At 35.6% G+C, this 25,942-nt stretch overlaps 1 protein-coding gene and 1 long non-coding RNA gene across 4 annotated transcripts; both read right to left on the bottom strand.

Annotated features, from left to right (window-relative positions):
* Positions 1-361: 361 nt before the first annotated feature.
* LOC146944679 (uncharacterized) lies at positions 362-3,503 on the bottom strand. Its single transcript, XM_085743030.1, has 4 exons — positions 2,883-3,503; positions 1,696-2,145; positions 961-1,267; positions 362-882 (listed from the first exon to the last, which is right to left on the bottom strand). Exons 1-4 carry the CDS (start codon positions 3,285-3,287, stop codon positions 749-751), a joined length of 1,296 nt encoding a protein of 431 aa, XP_085599156.1. The 5' UTR covers positions 3,288-3,503; the 3' UTR covers positions 362-748.
* Positions 3,504-6,872: 3,369 nt separating this feature from the next.
* On the bottom strand, positions 6,873-24,249 carry LOC146944678 (uncharacterized). 3 transcript variants are annotated; one of them, XR_015026044.1, is made up of 8 exons: positions 23,919-24,249; positions 23,792-23,818; positions 23,312-23,389; positions 22,887-22,983; positions 22,617-22,641; positions 21,786-21,874; positions 21,202-21,316; positions 6,873-7,203 (listed from the first exon to the last, which is right to left on the bottom strand). It is a non-coding gene; the product is annotated as an uncharacterized LOC146944678 (long non-coding RNA). The 3 variants fall into 3 exon arrangements; XR_015026042.1 differs by having other exon boundaries at positions 21,818-21,874; positions 23,919-24,239; XR_015026043.1 differs by lacking the exon at positions 6,873-7,203 and adding an exon at positions 17,103-20,179 and having other exon boundaries at positions 21,818-21,874; positions 23,919-24,248.
* Positions 24,250-25,942: the final 1,693 nt, after the last annotated feature.

Here is a 25,942-nt window from a genome sequence, read left to right as displayed (position 1 = left end):
CTTTTTCTACCTTTTACCGTGTTTCTTACAACTTTAGATATGCACCAAATAAGGTTCTCTTTGGAAAAAAAGTTACAAGTTGGTTGATAGATTAGAGCTTAAAATCGGATAAGTTGCCTTCGGCAGCATGGTGCGGTGATCCAGATATTTTGAAAGATTAAGCTGTCAAATTCTTAAAGAGTATTTTCTGCACTAAGGAAGGCATTGCTGATCCCGCTCATAATCCTTGACTCTAACGAATGTAAAATCCAACAAAGCCTCAGGTTCGGATGGATTTCAAGTCATGCTTTTCAAGATGTTTTTAGATATTTATGCCAAAGGAAATTGAAGTTTTATATGCATAACATATTTACCATAACAATTTAACAAACATGCAAACAAATGCCTGGATAATTAATTATAATATTTGAAAAGTACAAGACTAACAATATCATAAACTTTTTATTCATAGCGGTTTCAGCCATATACATAGCAACAAACAATTGTTGCTGACTCTTCACTTCAATGTGCCTGTCTTGCGTGTCATCTGATATGAGGATATTCCCCGCTGTGTAGTAGGAGACGCAGTCACGCAGACACATTTACAATAGTCTCAACACTATTTGCAGAAAACGCATGTCACTTACATTTCGTATGTCATAACCAGAACAATGAGATTCAAACAAAAAGATGAATGTTCAAAAGATGTACTGTACATTGCACAAGGTAGGACTAGGACTAGGAGGATCATTGCAGTTCCTTTCTGTCTCTAAATACCAACAGTCTTGTTCAGTAGCCAAAGGCAAAGAGCCAATTGAATTCCAAAAATGGAGTGAAGCCAAGTTCTGTCAAGCATGAATCCATAAACTGTGATTCCAGCTCTGTTGTTCTCCATATATGTCACTGCATTAAAATGCAAGTAATTCAGGACAAAGCAAAATTTGATTAAAAATAAAATACAAGTAATAAATTTCCATTTACCTAAGGCCTGTCTCTTATGGAATGAAATAGTATGCGTTTGAATTGGCATCATTTTGGTGTTATTCAACTCATCCTCTTCATCTCCTGATTCATCTTCAGACGATCCCCAACTAATATCGGCAGCCATAGCTTGTGCTGAAGCTATCAGTGCTGTAGGTGTCTCACCATCAAGATTGTCAAAGGAGTTTATGGTAGCACATATATGCCACTTAGCAGCAAGACCTGTGAGGGATTGTGCTTTATGTGTGATCTTCGTTGCGCTTCGTAAGAGTATGTAAAGTCCACTAACCAAGGTGATGGAGACTAACTGCAATATTGAAAATACACAACCTATTACAATCTATTTCTATTGTGCTAAATCAGCATTTTAGACCTTGAAATTGTAAGGGTCTGTCAATTTAGTCCACCAAATTTGCAAAATAGCTAATTAGTCCCTTAAATTGAATAATATCAATCAATTTAATCATTTTTCTAAGTTTAGCACCACAAATGTTTTTTCTCTATGCATCAACACACTATTCAACTCAATACGTAAGTTTTCATAGGTTTAGATGAATGTTTACTAAATATATATTTTACTGGAAGGACTAAATTGAGCGACTAAGTTTCTCGAGCAACGAAATGATCATTTACTCATTTCTAGTGTTTGGACATAATCAAATATTTTGAGCAAAAAAACGCAAAAGAACGGGAGAATTTCATATTTCATAAATGAAGGAAAGAATGAAGATTTACCCCAAGCTCTCCACCCTTGAGGATATCAACATCAGCATGTGGTTTTATAACCATAAGTAGAAAAATGAGCTGGCTTGCTGTCACCAAAAGCAGAGACGACAAAATGAAAGCTCGAAAACGATGGCTAATGACACGTAGGTTCCTCCTTATTCTCAGGTGCTCCAACAAGATTGTTCCTACCTCTGTTTCTTTTTGAAAAACAGGAGCAAATTCATCCAGTCTTTGTATTTGAAGGTAGCCAATGAGTCGAAAGAGGACGCATACCAAGAAGAAAATTGAGGTTCTATAAAACCATGAACATAGCTCCAATGTGCACAGAATGATGCTGCTCACATACATCTCACCATAATACGGTATCTGGGATACTCCGGAGACATACCACCATATCTTGTAGACACATTGAGCTATGAAGCAGGGAAGTCCCCAAAGCAAGATGAGCTTCATGGTTCTCTGCATAATAAAAACAAATTTATTTTGTTCAACAAGAGAATAAGTTATGATTTCTATTTCAGTTAGAGTGGTGTATCTTGTTGAATGATGCAACAAAAAACATAATGGAATATTAACCTTATGTAACTATTTGACAATGGTTCAAAATCTGTCAACCCAATGAAAATTAGTTATAACTACAGTTATCAAAAGATCAATAGTGTGTTCTCTTTTTGGTGTGCAGATTATGCAACTAAGGGAACTCAATTCTTAGTTCCTAAAACATAACTCTCCTTGTGCTGCTTCTGTTTCTGGTTTCTCCTATTTTTCTGTTGAACAAGATTCGGGTGATCCGAAGCTCTAGGGTCCGAGAAGAGGTCCCACCATTTGATGTATTGTATGCAACCTTATCCTATTTTTACACAAGATGTTGTTTCCAGGACTTGAGCCCGACAACAACTTTACCGTTGCATCAAGACTCCCCTTCAATCAAATTAACCATATAATCCATACAATTATTATCCTAATCTTTTTCAATATGGGCAAAAACGTTGAATTGTGGCAATATTTCCTATAACTATTCATCAAATAGACACAAGAAAAAAGACAAACACAATTACACAAGGCATCCATGACAAAATTCATTGTTCATCTAATTTGTTTCTAAGCATGCATCAAAATTAAACGGTATATACTTCACAATTATTCATATAATTCAAACAAAAAACACCAAATAGAAGAAAGAAAAAAACACAAACCTTCATCTGTTGAGCATAGCCACGTTGAATCTTGAGACTCTCATCACTAACTTTATCAAGAAAAAGAAACCTACTAAAACCATATTTACGATCCCATTTGGAGAGACTAATAAAAGACAAAGTAGCAAAGACAGAAAGAGAAATCTGAACAGGAACATGGTACGGTCTACGATGATCAGCATCACACGTTGTCGAACAATCAAGTAAAAAGTGAGACAGAATAGGTACAACGTAAGCCAAAGTGAAAAACACAGACCAAGATATGCCAGCTTTGCATAAATTTGATTGGTCCACGTAAACCCATCTTAGATATGCTCTGAATCTCCTCAATTCTTTTCCATCATGATATATTCCAGAATTTTCTTTGTTCATTGCCAAAAAACTAACCTCTCTTTCTTCTTCCATAGCCTTCAAAATTTTATGTGTTTTCTTTTAATTTTGTCACAACCAATTAACCAAATCAACACATAAAAAGTTTGAATAATTGGTGGAGACGTGACAATTTGCTAGTAATATTGATGTAGATAGAAAAAAATGCTGATATTGCGGTTTATATTAAGCTTCAAATGTCTCTAACTATCAGGTTCTGGATCTAAATGTAAATGCAGTCGTGTTTCTTGTGATTTTTTAAACCTTTGCATCAAAATTATATAGTTTGATATTGATTGATGGTTGCCACGACACGACAACCCTTTTAATAATGCTACTAGTTTTGTCAAAAAAATAAAAATAATGCTACTAGTAACAATTTAACATTAGTATAAAGTATAGTGTGTCTTATTTTGTTGACAAGATTAGTATAAGTGTAGTTCTCATTTTGTAATTATATGATTGTCACGGTAATTCTAATCAAAGTTTGCCACGTCCACAACCTGGTTATCTACCCAAATGTAATAGGGGGTTCGCCCACTCAAAAGCAAAAGCAATCTATCAAATGTCTCCAAGTTTATCTATCTACTTTCTCAACTAAAAGTTTGTCTCTGAAGCTATTTTTTTTTTATTTGTTTATTTTGTCAAGTCTTTGAAGCTATTCTAATCTAAATGGAATCGACTAAATAAAACAAAAAAGAAAAAGAAAATTGAAAATGGGAAATAACAGGTTAATGAAAATAAATAAAGTTTGATTGAGTATGAACTCATCATGCAATTATTCAACGACATATCATGCTTTTATATTAATTTACGTAAAAACAAATTTAAATTTTGAATAAATTTTACCCACATAGTATTGGGCTCCAAAATTCATAAGAATTTTCCTATCGTTTAACGATAGGTTCCATCTATTGAAACTAATCATATGAAAGACGAATCAAATACTAAATGTGGATATTTGTCAAAGTTATGATACCAATTTGTGAGGTTTATGAGTGAGTGTTTAGCTCAGCTAAACTAAGACCATCCCTAATATCTTCATTTAAGACAAGGTACCTATGAAGTACTCCATCGAGGAACAATAATTTAGAGAGTAAATGAGACTGATGTCTACATTAAACATCGGTCTCCGGAGGTTTCAAAACAGAAAGTAAGGAACTATTTAAAACGTTTTGGTAAGTTGGACTCTGAAAGCCTCAAAGCTTAAAGAATGTTTACAAAAGTATTTAAAAATCACCCAACAAAGATGTCATCACATTGACAACGGGGTTGAACCAAAATTTTTGTGGATGAGTCAACTCTTTATCAACTGCGTATTGTATTATGAAGAGTACTAGAAACACTATTTACATGATAAAGCCCGAATATGTGGTACGAGTGTGGGTACGATACAAGTACGCGGATGTGAGAAATTTTAAAAATTTAGGATACGATACAATTAAGATACGTTAACAAAATTTTTATACTAAAACTTATATGGATGTAAAATACTTTAAGAAAAATAAACAACTACTTTTCATTATTATATTATTATAAAAGTCGCAATTTAAAAAAAATAATATATGTGATCAAAATACAAAAGATGTAAGGTTTTGGTATAAATCATATTATGTTTTCATTCATGTTTTAAGATATCTAGAGAAGTATCATTAAAAGAACTCAACCCAAATTTTGTTTAATGTTGATTAATTGAATCTCCTCTCTCGTTACATTCATCCACAAAAAGTATAATTTTAAGTACAATTCTACTGATTTATATCTAAACTTGAATCATATATACCAAAACATTGCCTCACTTTTTTACTCTACAACTTTTCTATGATACGTATATATAAAGTATTTTATAAGTATCTTTGTGTATCAGTAGAGAGTATCTTATAAGTATCCGATAAAATATTTTTTAGAAATTAAAATAATTAATTCTGATACTTCACAAATATATATCAAGTATCCGTAAAATATCGGTATTCGATACACATACGTCTCTGTATTTGGAGTATCCGGACTTATCTTACACAAATTGAGTAAGATTTAAGATAAAGTGTTTGAAAAAATAATGTCCTAACCTTCCACTCATATAAAGAGAGGATCTATAGTAACAAAAAATAAAAAAAGAGAGGATCTATAAGTGCTGACAAAATCCTCAACATTCAAAATATTTCAAAGATTAATTGAACCGGATTGTTTAAGAAAAATGGCGAGAAAGGAGGGCCGACCCCGTGAAAAACGGTAAAATGAGTGGTGGAGGTTTCTCCGGTTTTGGTCGGTAAAATCAGAGCTATCGACAACTCACGATTGTTCTTTTTTGGCGGGTTGTGTTCTTCAATCTTAGGAATTAGGATTTCAATACCCTCATTTGTATTTGTACTAGTATTTACACCAGTGCAACGCACGGGAAGAAAATTAATTAAAGAAAATTAATTATGAGAAGATTAATTATAAATATACATATTTTTATATACTTGTAGTTTGTTATACCTAATATGAAATACATTTAATTTTTTTTTGACAGAATGAAATACATTTAATATTGATTAACATATATGTATATCTCAAAATTCACTATTATTTGTTAATCCAACAAACAAAATTTTTAACTCATTTTATTTTCAAACCATAAGTATATCTTACAGGCCCCGTGTTTTTGGAGTGCGGATTGAGTTGTGTATGAATTGTTTCTAAATCCTCTTAATTTTTGATGAGATAATTGTTCACTTAAAGATATATCCTCCTGACCTCCGCTTAACCACATGTATTTTCTTTATAAAGTCCCCATAAATTTAATAGCCACGTGTAAAGATTTGACTTGATTGATATGTATTATATCTATTTTTTTAAATAATGTATTATATCTGCTCATTTAGTAAATATTTGACTTGTATTATATCTACTTATCTAGTCGCTAACCAAAAAAAAATACTACACTACCAATTCTACGATCAAAGCATTACCCTTGAAGTAGCTAAACTACCTCCAATGCAATTCAAAAGTTGAATATGATTACATGTCAAATCATGTAGTGTTGTGAATCAACCAAATGGTTGAAGTTTAAAAAATGAGACGCTTAATATTTAAAATTCATCAATATAAATAATAAAGAAATAATGAAGTTGAAAACAATTGCAAAATGAATCAGCGTCATGCTTACACCAAGTATTGCAACAAAAGTGTTATCGAATGATGCGACATAACCAAATAACATAAGGCAAGAGTTAGAGATGCACTTGTAGATTTAAGTACAATACATGCCCACATAAGAACATAACTCCAGATAACAAAAGAAAAAAAAAATCAGGTACATTGCTTTCCTTGTGTATAAAAAGTTAAAAAAACCACCACTTTCCTTGTGTATAAAAAGTTAAAAAAACCACCACCAGATCTTGCATAATTCCAACTGATCAACCACATATTCAAATTATAAAAAATTGCTTTCATTTTTGCCAAAATGGCCTTGTGTGTTAGGAGGAAGAAACAATATAATTTTGGCCTGGTTGGTGTATGGTTTGTGTTTTGTTGTATGATTGTGAAAGTTAAATTTGACTACAATTGTACTTTAACGATTTTATGATTAATAAGTGGATAGTTTGAGGAAGTTTCATGCATTTGTTACTAAAAGTATGAGCTAAATTAGTCTGTTATTAAGATATAAACATGTATACATTCACAAATATGTTACAGTCTCATCATGAGTAATACTAAATACACGTTAAAATCATTCAAATGTCATATTTAAGCTAGTAATGTATCTTCAAAAACGCTTGTGATTGCTTCTGAAAGCGAAAACCATTGGCATAGAATCATCAGCAGACCAAACAAAGATACGATAAAGTTGCTGCTAACTCTTAAGCCTTGAAGTGCCTTGAAAAATCCATCAATTGGTGACAATCCACCCATCCCAACACTAATGAAGCTCACTAAAACCTTCTTACCATTGTAGTTTGAACCTTGCCTGTGGAAGTTATCAATAAATCATAACGCTATTGTACGTTTATCATATGCAGTAAATTGAAAATTAACATAATCTATGAGATGCTGATAAGTGTTTAAAAGTGATATATTTCATATAGGAGTTTAGGCATTTTAGTGACTTGTTTTGCAAGATTCTCTATGGAAAACTCCAATTATTGTGTAAATATGTCATTTATGCTTTTGAGCCTTATTCTACCCTTTTTGTGCAGGAAAATACAAGCAAGGAGCAAGAAACGTCAAAGTTCAATGTCCTACGCTATTAGCGTGTCCTACGCTATTAGCGTGAGAAGAAATGGCCAAGGTCAGAAGAGTACGCTAATAGCGTATTCTGAGCTATTAGCGTACAAGCTCCAGAGAGCTACGCTATTGGCGCACCTGGAGCGTAGCTAGTCAAGAAGAACTACGCTATTGGCGTAAACTACGCTATTAGCGTAAATACTCCAGAGAGATACGCTATTGGCGTGGCTGGAGCGTAGCAGCAGGGCAAGGCCAACGTGGCACTCTCCTATTGGCCAGATTATAGGCCGCCTTACCACGCTATTAGCGTGAGTTGCGCTATTAGCGCAGGTGTAAAAATGCAGGCCCATTTAAATAGCATTCTTCCCTCTCTCTACATTATTCACTATTCCATTGAAACATTTTATACATTTCTAGAGAGAGGTTAGAGCTATTTCATAGAGAGAAACACAAAGCAAGTGATTAAGGAGTAGATTCAACCCTAGATTCATTGAGACATCAAGGATCTTGGCATGGAATCTTCATCTTTCCTTCCTTCCTTGCATTAGTTTACATGTCTATATGTAACTATCACCTTCTATGTAGTATTGAGGTAACAATCCAGCTATTATGTAATCTTTTGATCTTTTAATATATAAGGTTCTAGCTTAATGATTCAATATTGTTGTTATTCTTGCTTTTAATGCTTTCAAAGAGATTCAAGATGATTTGGACACAAACCCTTGAATCTAGAACTAGAATAACAATCTATCTTATGTTATATCACTCTTGACAAGTTTGTAAACCTTTGATAATTACTTTTAATCAAGCTTTTAATGCTTTCGGATACTTAATCAGGCTGGACACGGTCGATTAAGTCATCCGATCGACTTTGTTATCGTTTAAGGAATTTGGACACGAATGTTTAAACGCTAACTTGGAAATAACGATGTCGCTTTGGACACGAAGGATATTGTAGAAATGATTGTAATAATATTGGTTATAAAGCTAGAGTCTGTTAATCGATCGAGAGATTGCTGCTGTTATGCTTGCTCGTTATCTTATACCGCAAGCGAAATAGTTCGATCCCCTCTCGTTTTTACTTTAGTGTAAAATATGGATATAGTGTTACAAACAAACAAATTATATCCAAACCCTTAATGTGAACGATTGTGTAAATGCTTATGATTAAACGTAACTCCCTGTGGAAACGATCCTATATATACTCACGTGTACATAGTTATATGACATGTAGGAAAAATCTTACATCAAAATGGCGCCGTTGCCGGGGAGTAACGGAAATTTTTGTCATAAGTATTGAAACAATTTTGTCATGTTAAGTCAATTTTGCACAAAATTCTTTCATGCATATACATATACACATATACCATTCATTATTTTATATGCTAACCACCTGGTATAGTCTTGGTGAACTTTGTTTATGCGAGGTACCGTTGCTCACGAAGACCTACAATTTGATCCAGAGATTGAGAAAACTGCTAGGTTACTTAGAAAGCAAGCAAAGGAAGCTAGGAGATTAGCCAGGCTGGCTCAGCCGGAATCTTTACTTTTTATTCCTTCTCCGTCAGGTTCGGTGCATACTATTTCACTTGGTGATTCTTCACATTCTTCACCACATTCATCTCCGAAGAGTGAACCAGAAGTAGTCATGGCTCAAGAAAATGATAATGATGCTCTACCTATGTGGATTAGTCCGAGGAGGCTAGCTAATCTTGGCAATCGTAATGCCAAATCAATTGAGCTGAAGTCGGGGTTGATAAACTTGATAACTCATAACCAGTTTACCGGTATGGATCATGAGGATCCATATAAACATCTTACCAACTTCTATGTTACCGCCGGTACACTTGGTATGAAGGAAGATGAGGAAGAGGGTGTGTTTGTGCAATTGTTTCCTCATTCTTTGATCGGGAAGGCTAAGGAGTGGTATCTTGATCAACCAACTTCTTTGATGGAAAATTGGGGTGAGCTAGAGAAAGCATTTCAAGAAAGGTTCTTTCCGGAGGATAGGCATCTTGAGGCCAAAACTTCAATTACAACTTTTGCTCAAGGCCAAAGTGAGACTCTTTGCGAAGCTTGGGAGCGTTATAAATCATTGCTAAGGAATTGTCCAAAGCATGGTTTTGATAGCCAAATGCAACTATATCTTTTTCATCAAGGGCTTCAAGACATGTCCAAGACGATGCTAGATGCAAGTGCTGGAGGTTCTATTGCTTTGAAAAACCCAGCTGAAGCTGTCAAAATCATTAACCAAATGGCTCTCAACACAAGAAAATCCTCTCACAACCGGAATCCTAATCAAAGGAAAGTCGGTATTCTGGAACTAGAAGCAAATGATGCGGTCTTAGCTCAAAATAAGCTCCTCACTCAACAATTAGAAGCTATGCAAAAGGAGATGAGAGCTATGCCTAAACAAATTCTTGAATCTCTCAAGCAAGAAGGAGGAACCGCTCAAGTCAATACTTGTGGGCTTTGTACGGGGGATCATCCAACCGGCTATTGTCCCGAACCCGGTTCTTTTGAAGAGGAAGAGGTCAACTATGTGGGAAACCAACAAAGGCCTAACCAACCACAACAAGCCGGAACCTCACAACAAAATCCGGGTACTTCCAACTTCCAAGGAAGGTATCCGGCCAACCAAAACCAACAAAGACCTTGGAGAACACCGTACAACAATAACTACCAATATCCTCAATCAAATTTCTACCAACAACCTTTCCCCCAATTCCAACAACCCTTCAATAATCAATACCAATTCCCACCACCAAATAACCCCCAACAACCTAACAATTCCCAAAGCACCGAGGAGGTCTTGAAACAATTCATGCAAGTGTCCAGGGCTAACCAGAAAAACACCGACGCGTCGATCAAAGGCCTTGAGACACAAGTTGGTCAGTTAGCACAACAAATGGCTCAAGGTCCTCCGCAATTGGGAGCTTTCACCGCTAACACTCAACCAAATCCTAAGGAGCACCACAAGGCATAGCAGTCAAAAGCTATAGCTACAAGGAGTGGGAGAGTAGTAGGTAAAGGGGTAGGTGATGATATTGTTGTTGAAGAGAAGGAAGATGAAGTTGTTAACAAGGAGGACATAGAGAAGTTCGAGGAGGATAGGGTAGAGATAGAGGAGGAAGTGTATATAAAGAATAAAGAAGCATTAGTTGAAAAAGAAAAAAATCAAAAAAGAGATCTTGAGGTACAAGTGGAGATGGAGAGGAAGACTAAAGATGTGGGGAAAGATAAAGGGAAGAAACAAGTGGTTGAGAAGCAAGTGGTGGCTCAACACTTACCATACCCACATGCTCCATCGAAGAAAGACAAAGAGCGGCAATACGCAAGGTTTCTTGAACTCTTCAAGAAGTTGCAAATTGATATACCATTCTCAGAAGCCTTGGAGCAAATGCCTGTCTATGCGAAGTTCATGAAAGATATCCTTTCCAAGAAAAGAAGAATCAACGATGAAGAGACGATCCAAATCGATGCCAATTGTAGTGCTATTATTCAAAGAACAATGCCAAAGAAAGAGCAAGATCCGGGAAGAGTCACTCTACCGGTAGCTATTGGCACAACACATGTAGGTAAAGCACTACTTGATCTTGGATCAAGCATCAATCTCATGCCTTTGTCCGTTGCCAAAAGAGTTGGCGACCTTTGTATAAAGCGGACTAGGATGATGTTGCAATTGGCCGACAAATCCTTTGCAAAACCACTAGGTATGGCCGAAGATGTTCTTGTTAAAGTGGACAAATTTATTTTTCCGGCTGATTTCGTGGTTATGGATGTCGAAGAAGATGAGGATGTGCCTATCTTAATGGGAAGGAATTTCATGCAAACGGCTCGGATGATGATTGATCTTGATGATAACATCATGAAGGTCAAGGTAAATGATGAAGAGGTTACCTTCAACATCCGAGAAGCTTTGAAGTACTCGGAAGACAAGGGTGCGTGTTTCAAAATGGATGCAACCGAAGAAGTCATCTTGACTACTCGGAAGCAAATGCACAATAGAACACCCCTTGAGAGTGCTTTGGTGGACGCACTCAATGCTATTGATGAAGACGAAGCAAGTGCCATTGAAGAGTGTTTGAAGGAGCTAGATTCCTTGAAGGAGGTTCTTCCTAATCAAGCCATACTTGAAGATTTGAAAGAAGAATCCAAGGAAGAAGCCAAAGTTGATGACACCAAGGTAGAATTAAATGTTTTACCATCTAATTTGAAGTATGTTTTTCTTGAGAAAGATGGTACAAAACCGATGATCATTAGCAGCTCCTTGTCCATCGATGATGAAACCAAGTTGGTAGAGGTTCTCAAGGCCAACAAGGAAGCAATAGGGTGGAAGTTATCCGACTTGAAAGGGATAAGTCCATCTTATTGTATGCACAAGATTATGATGGAAGAAAACTTCAAGCCGGTAGCACAACCACAACGCCGCTTAAATCCAAACATGAAAGAGGTGGTGCGAAAGGAAGTAGTGAAGTTGCTTGAAGCCGGCATGATCTATCCTATCTCGGATAGTGCTTGGGTAAGCCCGGTTCAAGTAGTTCCCAAGAAAGGAGGAATGACGGTGATCACTAATGATAAAGATGAGTTGATCCCAACTAGAACCGTCACCGGATGGAGGATGTGTATAGATTATAGAAGACTCAATCAAGCAACAAGGAAGGATCACTTTCCCTTGCCCTTCATGGATCAAATGCTTGAAAGACTCTCCGGTCAATCCTTTTATTGCTTCCTAGATGGTTACTCCGGTTACAATCAAATCGCCATGAACCCAGATGATCACGAGAAGACGGCTTTCACTTGCCCCTTTGGTATTTTTGCTTATCGAAGAATGCCATTTGGCTTGTGTAATGCACCCGCAACTTTTCAACGGTGTGTTCAAGCAATCTTCTCCAAACTTATTGGAAAATGCATGGAGGTGTTCATGGATGATTTCTCGGTTTTCGGTTCATCATTTGATATGTGTTTGAAGAGCTTGGATACCGTGCTGAAGCGGTGTATTGAAACTAGCTTGGTGCTCAATTGGGAGAAATGTCACTTCATGGTTACCGAGGGTATTGTCCTTGGTCATAAGATTTCTGCTAAGGGTATTGAGGTAGACCAAGCAAAGGTCGATGTCATAGGAAAGCTTCCTCCACCGGTAAATGTCAAAGGTGTGCGGAGTTTTCTTGGTCATGCCGGTTTCTACCGGAGGTTCATCAAAGACTTCTCAAAGATTGCAAAGCCTATGAGCAACTTGCTCAACAAAGATAAGTCTTTTGTTTTTGATAATGAATGTCTTGATGCATTTGAATCTTTAAAAGAAAAGTTGACCACCGCACCAATAATCATTGCTCCTAATTGGGATTTAAATTTTGAATTAATGTGTGATGCAAGTGATTATGCTGTTGGTGCGGTCTTGGGTCAACGTAAGGATAAAATTTTTCATGCTATTCACTATGCAAGTAAGGTTTTGAATGAGGCACAAATCAATTATGCCACAACTGAAAAAGAGTTACTTGCAATAGTTTATGCAATGGAGAAATTTCGTTCTTACTTTGTAGGTTCCAAAATTGTTGTTTACACTGACCATGCAGCTATCAAGTATCTCCTTACTAAGTCCGACTCAAAGCCAAGGCTCATCCGTTGGATGTTGTTGCTTCAAGAGTTTGACTTAGAGATCAAGGATAAGAAAGGCACGGAGAATCTTGTAGCTGATCACCTTTCAAGGTTGACAAACAATGAGGTAACCAAGAATGAACCGGAGGTTCGTGAAGAATTTCCAGATGAACGGTTGCTATCAATCAATGTGAGACCGTGGTTTGCCGACATGGTGAACTACAAAGCAACCGGGTTCATTCCGGAAGATTTTGAATGGCAACAACGCAAGAAGTTCCTCCATGATGCTAACCACTTTGTGTGGGATGAGCCTTATTTGTTCAAAATTGGAGCGGACAATCTCTTGCGTAGGTGTGTGGATGATGAAGAGGCAAAGAAGATCCTATGGCAATGTCATAATTTGCCCTATGGAGGTCACTTCAACGGGGAGAGAACAGCCGCAAAGGTACTTCAATCCGGGTTCTATTGGCCAACTTTATTCAAAGATGCCAATTTACATTGCAAGTATTGTGATGAATGCCAAAGAACCGGATCAATGTCAAAAAGAAATGAGATGCCTCTACAACTCATCCTTGAAGTGGAAGTGTTTGATTGTTGGGGTATAGATTTTGTTGGCCCTTTTCCTTCATCATATTCAAATGAGTACATCTTGGTAGCTGTTGATTATGTTTCAAAGTGGGTGGAAGCCGTAGCATCGCCTAAAGCCGATAGCAAGACGGTAGTGAAGTTCCTAAAAAAGAATATTTTCACCCAGTTTGGTACACCAAGAGTTCTCATTAGTGATGGAGGGTCACACTTTTGCAACACACAACTTGCCAAGGCCCTTGATCATTATGGAGTCAAGCACAAAGTAGCATCACCGTATCATCCGCAAACGAATGGACAAGCCGAAGTTTCTAACCGGGAGGTCAAACGCATACTTGAGAAGACGGTCTCTACATCTCGGAAGGATTGGTCGGCTAAACTTGATGAAGCTTTGTGGGCATATAGGACTGCATACAAGTCTCCTATAGGCCTCACTCCTTTCCAAATGGTTTATGGCAAATCTTGTCACTTACCGGTCGAGCTCGAACATAAAGCATTTTGGGCATTGAAGTTCCTCAACTTTGATCAAGAGAAGGCCGGTGAAAGAAGAAAAGTTCAAATGCATGAGCTTGAAGAATTGCGAAATCAAGCTTATGAATCTTCAAAGCTCTACAAAGAAAGGACCAAGAAGTATCATGACAAGAAGATCATTCTGAGACAATTCATGCCGGGACAAATGGTATTACTTTTCAATTCAAGACTGAGGTTGTTTCCGGGCAAATTGAAGTCTAAGTGGTCCGGACCTTTCATGGTTAAAGAGGTCAAACCGTATGGAGCTGTGGAACTTGAGGACCCAGTCACCAAAGCCAACTGGACTGTTAATGGGCAAAGGCTTAAGCCCTACTTCGGTGGTGAAATTGATCGGTGTTTGACGACGATTTCACTAATCGAGCCATGATTTCTTCAAAATGCGTCAAGCTAAGGACGTAAAACAAGCTCTTGCTGGGAGGCACACCCAGTTTTGTAAGTATTTTTATGTTTTTTGCATATAAGAGTAGTACATATACATTTACAAGCAGAAATGAAAGACTTTGAAAAACTGATCCTGAAGCCTCACGCCAATAGCGAAATTTGCGCTATTAGCGTGAGAGCTCCAGAGAGCCACGCTATTAGCGTGAGTTTGGCGTGGGAGAAAAAAAATTTTGTGGGCCCAGGGGATTAACTCCCCATAACTTCCCACAACCCCTCTTTTTCCCCTTTTACGGTTTCACTCCTTCATTTTCTCACTCTCACACACAAAACAACTTCTCTCTCACATATAACCCTAATTCACAAACAAGGTTTCAATTGGTTTCAAGCATCCATTTTTGCATCTTTTCTTCTTGCATTTGTGTTGCTTCTCTCTGCATTAACAAGGTTTGATCTTCTCTTCCTATCTTTGTTCTTGAATTTAAAAAATCCATGTTTTTGACATGATTAGAGATGGTTAGGTTAGGGTTAGAGTTTTGATTTGTGAATAGAGATTGTTCTTCATTGATAATAGTTGGAAAAGGAACAATAATCATAACCCACATGCAACAAACATTCATCTTTTGATTTTGACCCATTTTGTAAATTTGAAAAATAAGGGTTTTGAATGATTTGTGTACCAATGTTGTGATTCTGATTCCTTTTCATTATTCTATTGTGTTTTAGAGACATAGGATGAAACCTAGGGTTGAAATTTGCTGGTTGGTGTTGTGAAATTGCAGGAACAAAGATTTTGAAAATTTGAAAATTGCAGGTACGAAGAACTACGCTAATAGCGAAATATACGCTAATAGCGCAACTTTTCCAGAAAAATTTCGCTAATAGCGTACCCTACGCTAATAGCGAAAGTTTCCCAGAAAAATTTCGCTATTAGCGTGGCTGGCGCTAATAGCGTAGATCTTCATACTTGCCCAGATTTTCAAAATTTTTGATGTTTTTAAATAACCAATTCTGCTTTGTGCTAATATTTTCTATGCAATATGTTGGTGTTTCCTGGTTTTGTTGCAGATGGCACCGAAAAATGTTGAAAAAACTACCGGGACCAAACGTCCAAGAGGCAAAGGTGCCTCTACCTCTGCTGCACCTGCAATCCCAAACCGTTTCCCCACCCCTGCCCACTCTGCCAGGTTTAAGAAGATGGCACAGTACAAAACCTGGCACGAGAAAACCTTTGACATTCACCCTAGTGGTGAGCATGCTGATATGCTCCACATTTTCACTAGTCGCAAATGGACCAAACTCCTTGTGCCCGCAACTGAGATTAACACCGATCTAATTAGGGAGTTCTATTGTAATGCTGTCCCTGATGCCTCACCCGCTACCTTTGCTGAGACTTTCTCTTGGACTTCTTATGTCCGAGGAAAGCAAATCCCATTTGATAGGGATGCAATCAATGATTTCCTTGAAAATGCCTTAAACCTTGAACCATCTGAGGACCCCACAATGCCCACCTTGTGTACCTATGCTAAGAGAAACGCTCAAGGCAATTGGAAATTTCAGCAAATTGAGCGTGATATCATGATCAAGGGTAGGTGCTTTGTAAAGAATGACAAGGGAGAGATTAGGCATGCACTTACCAAGGAGATGACCGCTACTGCCCGCTTAGTTTTCCAATTCCTTGTCCACAATGCCCTTCCTAGAGCCCATACATCCGATGCCCCAAAAGCCGTTCTACCACTCATCTGGTGCATATTGAAAGAAGTGCCTGTTGATATTGCTCGCATCATAGCCAATGAGATGAAGGCTGTGGCTTTGAAAGTTGCCACGGGTGCTAAGAAGGTGGCATTGTTCTACCCGGGTTTGATTATGGGATTGCTTAAGGCTTATGGAGTGCCCATTTCTGGACCCTATGATGAAGATATTGAAGGGGCCATTACTGACACTCATATTCGCACCTGGGAGAAAACAGAACAGAGGGCAGCCCAATACCATTTCTCTGATGATGAAGGTGGCCCATCTGAGGGTGCTGGTTCTTTTGACTTTTCAGGTTTGCAGACCTTTATGCTGGAGCAGCAGATGCATAACCAGTACGTGAGGGACCAGAACAGCTTCTTAATGGATCAGAATGAGGCAATTTGGAGGAGCAACATGGGCATACACCAGGACCTTTACAATGCTCACATGCATCCGGGAAATGCTGAGTACCCGGTTATGACTCCTGAGCAGTACCAGGCTTATGTTCATTGGCCCGAGGGCAGGCCAAATCCTTATGTGGGGGTGGCTGATGCTGTTGATGATGAGGCGACACCTGATGATGCTGGAGTTGTGGGTGATGATGATGTGTACCAGGATCTTGATATGGATGATGCTGGAGAGGATGATCAGTGATCTGGGTTTTTAGTGATGTTTTTCTTTCTGCTTTCTAACTCTATGTTTTTATTTCATGTTGGAACAGTTGTTTAATTGGTTGTATTTTGTACTCTTCAAGCACTGTGGTTTTAGTGCTTGATTTGTTACTTTGTTACTTTATATTTAGTTTAATAACTTAGCTTTTTGGTTTAATAACTTATGCTTTGGATGAAATTTTTTGTTTACATCTTGCTTGTGTCTCTCAAAAGAAAATTGCTCATGAACAATAAATTTTAAAGTGCTCCATAGAGCCATGTTTGAGCAAAAGCAGGTGAGTGATAATGATATTACTTGTGAGAAAGCGTAAGGCCAAGGTATTGGTTTCCTGTTATTCTAGGTTTTTAATAAGAATTTGAAACTTGTACTTTGCACAAGATATATATCATGTAAGTCTTTTCATAAACATAAATATCTTTGAACCACTTAGTACTTAACCTAAATGTGAGGTAGCTTCAATCTGTTGTATATATGCTGGAGACCGATAATCATCGTCTAACTTGTTTTAGTTATGTTAAATCTGATAATTATTTTGAATTGTTTGAAAGCATGGAAAGGATCAAGGCACTTTTTGAATTGAGAATAACCTACTTGACCACATAAAGCCTACCTGTGAGAAGAGCGAGTATCCGATACCCCAATCTGAGCCAAATGAATCAAGTCCTCAAACATGAACTGTCAATATTCATAAGCACAATGCTTGTTGAATTTGCCTGAAATTTTTCAAAAATCCAGTTCATGGTTGAATCTTATAGGACTTTGATAATTTTACTTTGTTGAACCCTTAACCTTTTTGTACTTTGTCCCTTGCCTTAGGATAGGGGAACATTCAATTAGAGTTTTGTTGTATTCAAGTTGGGGAGGAAAAGGAGGCATTATATGTTAAGTTATGGTGAAGTTGTAAAATAACCTGACAACATTGAATCAAAGAAAAAAATTGTACATTTGAAAAAGAAAAGAAAAGAAAAAGAAAGAGAAAAATCAAAAATAGAATAAGTTGTCAAGGTTATAAGTTTGATTGTTAATCACCAAAGGTTTTAATTCTTGGTAGGGAAGTATATGGATTTCAAGTTGTGATACAAAAAAATGTTCCTCTTTGATAGGCTTTCTGATCAATTGCCCCACATATGACATTTCTTTTGTAGCCCGGCCAAGTTATAACCCTTGCAAGACCTTTTGATCCATGCTTTTATGCTTTTTGAGACAATATTTGGATGGACACCTAACTTAAATAGGATGTTAGCATGATTGTTGGATGTGTGTTCATTACCTCATTCATTGTTATCATTATATTGCATTTACTTTCAAAGAAGTGTGTTAGGTGTGGTTCATAGATAGATATGTTTATGTTTTGAAGTTTATGATGTATAGTTTGTGCTTAGGACATTTTTCGCATTCTTAGTTTGCACCTAGAGTAGCGGAGGACCTCATGCTTATCCACGCGATCATATTTGAATCACCATTTGTTTATTTTTGTTTTGAATTGTTTGACACCATGTTGAAAACCTTGTCCAAAGCCTTGTTAGTTTCCTTTTCAATTGATTTGTTTGAGGACAAACAAAAAGCCAAGTTGGGGAGAGTTTGATAAGTGTTTAAAAGTGATATATTTCATATAGGAGTTTAGGCATTTTAGTGACTTGTTTTGCAAGATTCTCTATGGAAAACTCCAATTATTGTGTAAATATGTCATTTATGCTTTTGAGCCTTATTCTACCCTTTTTGTGCAGGAAAATACAAGCAAGGAGCAAGAAACGTCAAAGTTCAATGTCCTACGCTATTAGCGTGTCCTACGCTATTAGCGTGAGAAGAAATGGCCAAGGTCAGAAGAGTACGCTAATAGCGTATTCTGAGCTATTAGCGTACAAGCTCCAGAGAGCTACGCTATTGGCGCACCTGGAGCGTAGCTAGTCAAGAAGAACTACGCTATTGGCGTAAACTACGCTATTAGCGTAAATACTCCAGAGAGATACACTATTGGCGTGGCTGGAGCGTAGCAGCAGGGCAAGGCCAACGTGGCACTCTCCTATTGGCCAGATTATAGGCCGCCTTACCACGCTATTAGCGTGAGTTGCGCTATTAGCGCAGGTGTAAAAATGCAGGCCCATTTAAATAGCATTCTTCCCTCTCTCTACATTATTCACTATTCCATTGAAACATTTTATACATTTCTAGAGAGAGGTTAGAGCTATTTCATAGAGAGAAACACAAAGCAAGTGATTAAGGAGTAGATTCAACCCTAGATTCATTGAGACATCAAGGATCTTGGCATGGAATCTTCATCTTTCCTTCCTTCCTTGCATTAGTTTACATGTCTATATGTAACTATCACCTTCTATGTAGTATTGAGGTAACAATCAAGCTATTATGTAATCTTTTGATCTTTTAATATATAAGGTTCTAGCTTAATGATTCAATATTGTTGTTATTCTTGCTTTTAATGCTTTCAAAGAGATTCAAGATGATTTGGACACAAACCCTTGAATCTAGAACTAGAATAACAATCTATCTTATGTTATATCACTCTTGACAAGTTTGTAAACCTTTGATAATTACTTTTAATCAAGCTTTTAATGCTTTCGGATACTTAATCAGGCTGGACACGGTCGATTAAGTCATCCGATCGACTTTGTTATCGTTTAAGGAATTTGGACACGAATGTTTAAACGCTAACTTGGAAATAACGATGTCGCTTTGGACACGAAGGATATTGTAGAAATGATTGTAATAATATTGGTTATAAAGCTAGAGTCTGTTAATCGATCGAGAGATTGCTGCTGTTATGCTTGCTCGTTATCTTATACCGCAAGCGAAATAGTTCGATCCCCTCTCGTTTTTACTTTAGTGTAAAATATGGATATAGTGTTACAAACAAACAAATTATATCCAAACCCTTAATGTGAACGATTGTGTAAATGCTTATGATTAAACGTAACTCCCTGTGGAAACGATCCTATATATACTCACGTGTACATAGTTATATGACATGTAGGAAAAATCTTACATCAGATGCACATAACTCTTCCTTAAGCCCAAATAGTGACTCAGAACTTGATCGCCATCAAAAGAAGTAAAAGTTATTTAAGAATTTTGATTAGCCCTCCAATGCATTAAGAGGTCTGTGGGCCTGATTTGAAGTGCTCATAGTTTCAATTATATTTAGTTTGGCTCATATGAAAGCTAGAATATATGGGAAGCTCATTTGAAATGCATATAGTTGAAGACTGCATGGGGAAAAAATCCTTATAAAATTGGAGAAAACAACATATGGCAATAGATCAAAATGTACTTCAATTATAGTGAATATTGAATAAAAGGAGTAGTTAACTGTCAATAGAAGAGTGTGGCAAGAAAAAATAGTAGAAAGAGGGGGGAACTTGATCCGATTTGAATTTGAATTGTGGGGGTGAGGAATCTTTCACGGAAAAGTATATGAGGTTCAGGAACCATACAACCTGTTTTTGTCATACAGCTTTGAAGGAGTGTATAGAGAAAGATTCCTGAATAAAAGTAGCAGTAGCTAAAAATGTCTACTTTATTATTTTTGTGAGTTAATAGGTGGATGCCTTTAAAATCTGACACATGTTTAGATTAAATAAACATTTTAAACATGTTGCATAAAAAGTATGATATAACAATTAGCAAATAACTTAAGTAAGTTTGAAAAGGTAAAAATTCAAAATGGGAGAGACATATGGCTTAAGAGATTCAAATTTTGAAAAGTAGACAGAGTGGGGAACTTAATTAAGTTTGGCTATAAATTGCAGCAAAGTAAAACCTGCTTTTGTAGTTGTGTAACATTAGAAGCTTTGAAGGAGTGTGGAATAAGATTCTTGAAAAAATAGCACAAATATAGGATGTATGGAGAAGATGCTTTCTGATTAAGTCAACTTGTGTCTAAATTGGGTTAAAAAGTTTGGGTTGTAAGCAAATAAATTGGGGTCAAACTTGCAAAAAAGGATTAATTCTGATCAATCACAAAATGTCAAAATTCATGAAGCCAAGAATGGTATAGTAAACATGGCCTAAAATTATCAACAAAAAATGAATACAAACCACAAGAAGAACTGCTCATTACTTAGTCTGCTACTATACTATCTATTAATGGATTCCATACAATACACAATTTGCTTGCGTTTCTCTTTTTATACATGGATGACATCACAAAGCACAATTAATAGCATATACTATTGACTACACAAGAGAGGTCACATAATTCCCTAATATGAAGTTTTAAATGCAATACCTGCAATGGAACCAAAAGCTTCAGTAGCATCATCTCTAACCATTGGATTATAGCAGCATCATCTCTTAAGTATATTGGATAGAGCAGCTGAAGCAGCTTTGTCTTGCAATTGGCCCTAAACATACGGAACATAAAATTACAACATTGATATTAATTAACTCTGAGTGGAACAGGTGTACTCAAACTTACGCAGCACCATTAAAACAGACATAACATTACTACCTGAATAACTTGTTGAATTATTGTATTATTAAACTACTGAAGAACTACAGACTTCTTTTGTTTTTCTTGTTTAAAACAATTGACTTCTTTTGACATGACAATTACATGTTTATTCTACTCCAAGAAATATAATATAATGGCTCAACATTTAAAAGTATGAACAATACTTAAACTTTAAAGTACTTAATTTTTAAAAAGGGCCAGCATATATCCCCGTGGAACCCTCTAGATTAACCTGATGTTTTCTCATGCAAAGTGCACATCTTATGACTTATGTGCAATTCATACAAACCTTACTGCATCTTGTTCATATATTAATTAATAAAACCATCTAGCATACAATGATAATGAATCAAACAAACCTTAAGTGAGGGACTTTTCATGAGAAATATACCTCTTGGAAGAAAAATAACTCTTCTGGTCCACTAACTCAAAATGGCAAAGAGTAAATCTGTACAAAATATTTCAGGTAACAATAAGTACAAAGACATGGACTTTTCATGAAATTACTTGTAGAAGAATATAATAGCTAATAAAAATCTAATAAAAATATCAACAATGAAGAAACTATAATCTTATCAAGCAAGCAAAATGATTATGCGACAAAAACAATCTTCCGATGTCAAATTAGAAACACATACATTATTCAACACTAAAAAGACATAAATATGTTTAAAATATGTGATTAATTTTTTAACACAGAAAATATGTCAACAGAAAGTCACTAATAAGTTAAAAATTTCACACTAATGTCGCATGGACCAACAAAGCATCTTGGGTTTGACTTTGAAGATAAGAACCGAATATTGCAGATGGGTTTAAAAACCCTTTTTTTTTTGTAGAAAGAGGGTTCTTTTTAAAAAGTGTTAACCTATAAATGGCATCAAAAAAAATCTTTCAGGAAGTCTATTTCTGACATCTAAATTATGGAAAGAAAATAACAAAATCCTTCCAATATGCATACGCTCCTACCCCAACTAATGCAGTAGATGCAGAACAACACAAAACAATCATGTTAAGTTTTAGTCTTAACTTCACATTTGGATACACTAAAATGTAAGTTCCAAACAAAACTATAAAATCATATTTAAGCAAAAGTGACAGCAAAATGATTTTTTAAAAAGAATCTAAATTAAGTTAGAATAGAGCCAAAAATAAAATAGGAGTATCACTATTGATTAGAGGAAAAATACCTTTGGTTGGATTGGTATCAACTACCTAAAAAGTACAAAGCAACATAGCATTATTGGTAGCAGAAGCAAATCAAACAAATAAAGAACCAAGAAAGTTGAATCATCACTATAATCATCTTAGTTCATCTACTTGTAAAATAAGAAGTTTACAAACAGTGAATCTTAAGAAACACCTACTTGTAAAATAAGAAACACCGTAAAAAATATATGAGAACAATAAGAAGAAAGCCTTTAAAACTACAACAAAGTACAGTTTTCGCTGGGCCTCACCATGAATGGCAAAATTCTAAAGGACAGCCGAGATACCATTTTCGGCCACAAGAGAATTCTTTTACTACTGTGCTCTTATTTCTTCTTCCATGATGTGCTGAAAATAAAATAAAATAAAATAAGGTGAGATGGTGGAAATGGTGGAAACACAAAGAGCATAGAGAGATCAGTGCATAATGTGAAAATATACAATGGAGATTCTGCACACAACAATAAAAAAAAGATTATTTTTAGGGAACAAAAAAATGAATCTTGTGCTTGACTCTAAATAAATGAACCAGCATATTGTATACATAATGAGCTAGTAAAATGAAGTTATATAGTATTGTAAAAAACACCATTAAAATCATTAAAGAGTCACACCTAAGATCATCTACAAAGAAACAAAATGCAACAAAATAAACCAAAAAACAATAGAAGCTCACCTGGATGTGTAAGTAGCCCTCATAACACATCCCACTCATATAATCTTGAAACCTTCATTCAGACACTTTTACAAACACCTTGTGGGTTGAAGAAATCAGCAGCAGTGCATTTAAAAAATTGAAATAACTAATTAAAATCTTGATTCATCGCATAAATACTACCAAAATTCGATAACCAAATAACATGAAGAACTTTACTTGAAAGTATAATCCAAATTAATGGAAACTGAAATTGGGGTTTCTTTTGAGGAAATTCTACCACCAACTAATACAACAACTCAGTTCTCGTATTGGTTCAAAATCAAAAGAAAAAATTGAGGTTTCAGCAAAAGCATCAAAACAACCGTGAATGTGAACAAACAATTGAACATTCAACAAAAGAATAATAATAATATGGAATCAATTCATGAAATAAGAGATGGAAAGCAAGATGAAAACTCTTAGCACATTTTTAACTTATAGGGAGATGAACAAATTTACCTTATCATAGCTACTGATTGTTCATTGCTGTCAAAAACATTCAAAATATGAAAAATGAGAAAAACCCAAGCAATAATTTGAACAATAAAAAAATAACGAAATTAAAAAATGAGAGAGAGTCACTTACCCTTAAAGATCAAATCTGGTGTTGTAGATCCGTGTTGTACAATGGTTGAACCAAAAAATCTGAGGAAAAATAAAGAATGAAGAACTCAATAGTGAAAGAAGAACTCCATGTTTATGTTTATGTTGATGAGGAAAAGGGTTTGAAAAAGAAGGAGAAGAAGAAACAATGAAAGGGAAGAATAAAGAAAACGAAGAGAGAAGAAGCGGGTTTGAGATTATGAGAGAGAAAAAGAAATTTGCAGTTAGTGTGAGAAAGTGGGTATATGAGGTATGACAGTATGAGTCTTTGAGGAAGTGAATAGATATTTTTCCTAAAATTGTGGATTTGAGTGCATCTTCTTTGTATTTTAGTGGGGATTTGAATTTCAAAAGAATGAGTTTGGCGCTTAAGCCATGAGAGCTAAATTTGGCAAAAAGAGTGTACCTTGTAGTTTTTGTGATGTATAGGTGGATGACTTAAAAAATTGACACTTGTCAAAACATACCTAAAACTGGTCTTCTAATAGTCTAATATTAAGATGAGAAATCACTATCAGATAATCAGAAAACTTTTGCCAAATTTTTCTTTTTTATAAATTAAAACTTTTTTTACATGCACTTGCTTATGAATAACAATATAATTAATTTAAGTACCCTACCAAATATTACGTGGGCAATATTTTTTTAATAAATTTACGTGGGCAATATTGGTTGCTACCTTTTAACGCAGAATAATTTAGTTCATTTCGGTTCTTTACGCAGACCCTTCGTGAATGCCAAGTGTCCTGTGTGTCCTTTTGATTCACGAGGCGTTCATCTATTGGCAACTTGGTGATTTTTTTAAATTTAGATTTTTTGTCTCTTTTTTTCTCCCTTTCAAAATGAGTGTCGCTTTCAGTTTCCAATGCAATAATAACATTTTCTTTTCAATTGTACCCTTCAATTAATACTCTACACACTACTTCCAAAATATTACTTTTAAAACTAACCAATAGTTAATAAGGATAATTTGGTAAAATAATCATTCTCTTTCTCTTAATCATTGCATTTTTCAATATGTGTGTAAACATCTAAAACGACACTCATTTTGAAACGGAGAGAGTATTAAATAGTCCGTCTATAAATATATCAACAAATTAAAGGATTTTGTCCTTAAAAAAATTAAAAATTGAAGGATTTTGATAATTTCTTTTGTTGTTGCTATAAATAACAAAATTCATATAAGAAAGAGCAGGGATTCAAACTTCAATCACATACATCTATTTTAGCGATTATGACATTTTTTTTGATGAATAATACTTTTGAACAATACATTTTCTTTCAAAATCAATGAATTAACCAAACTTTTTTTAATATCAACTTTTGTACTTTAGAAAAGATAATTTCATAAGAAAAACAATGTTTCATTGTTTATAAACATTGTACCAACTTTTTACAATTTTATCGTAAAAAATATTCACTATTATGAGTAATAAAATTTCGAAAAAAATTTGTATTTCATTGACACTTTTGATAAAAGTCAAATACCGGTACATGTCGACTTTTAGAAGCGTGAACACTTTAAGCATAACTGTCGATTTGTTTAAATTTCTTTTAAATTTCGCTTTCTTGGTGATTCACGTGGAGTGTTGACCAATAAGCGTGTGTTTTCTAGAAGCTGCATAAGGCAGTTATGCTTTGCGTGTTTCTTAAGTGTGATGTTGTAATATTTAAGGAAACAATATATTTGCTTTTAGAATATTGTGCCGAAGACCGGATTGGATCGTTGGAATATTTAGCCCGAATTGTTCATCAAGCCCATGCTATTCTCATGCTAATAAAGGAAAACTCTAAATCTAAGAAGACTACTGAAGCTGCAATTGTCTAAGTGTCATTTAGGATTTTAGTCAGTCCATTGTTATTTGTGAGTCACCCTTGTATCACCTTGATGCTAGAGTTGTACTGTTATTTATGTTGTAAGTTGTGAATCACTCGTAAGAATTTAAGTAAGAGTGAATTATGTTTCTCGGAGTGTGTCTCCATTTTGATTGTATTTGTTGTTATCAC

The sequence above is a fragment of the Medicago sativa genome, chromosome 2 (genome assembly GCF_051527215.1).
Source record: "Medicago sativa cultivar Bolivia chromosome 2, Bolivia_mono, whole genome shotgun sequence".
In the NCBI taxonomy this organism is placed as follows: Eukaryota; Viridiplantae; Streptophyta; class Magnoliopsida; order Fabales; family Fabaceae; genus Medicago; species Medicago sativa.
The sequence above is the reverse complement of the archived record's forward strand: the minus strand, read 5'-3'. Positions and strand labels throughout refer to the sequence as shown.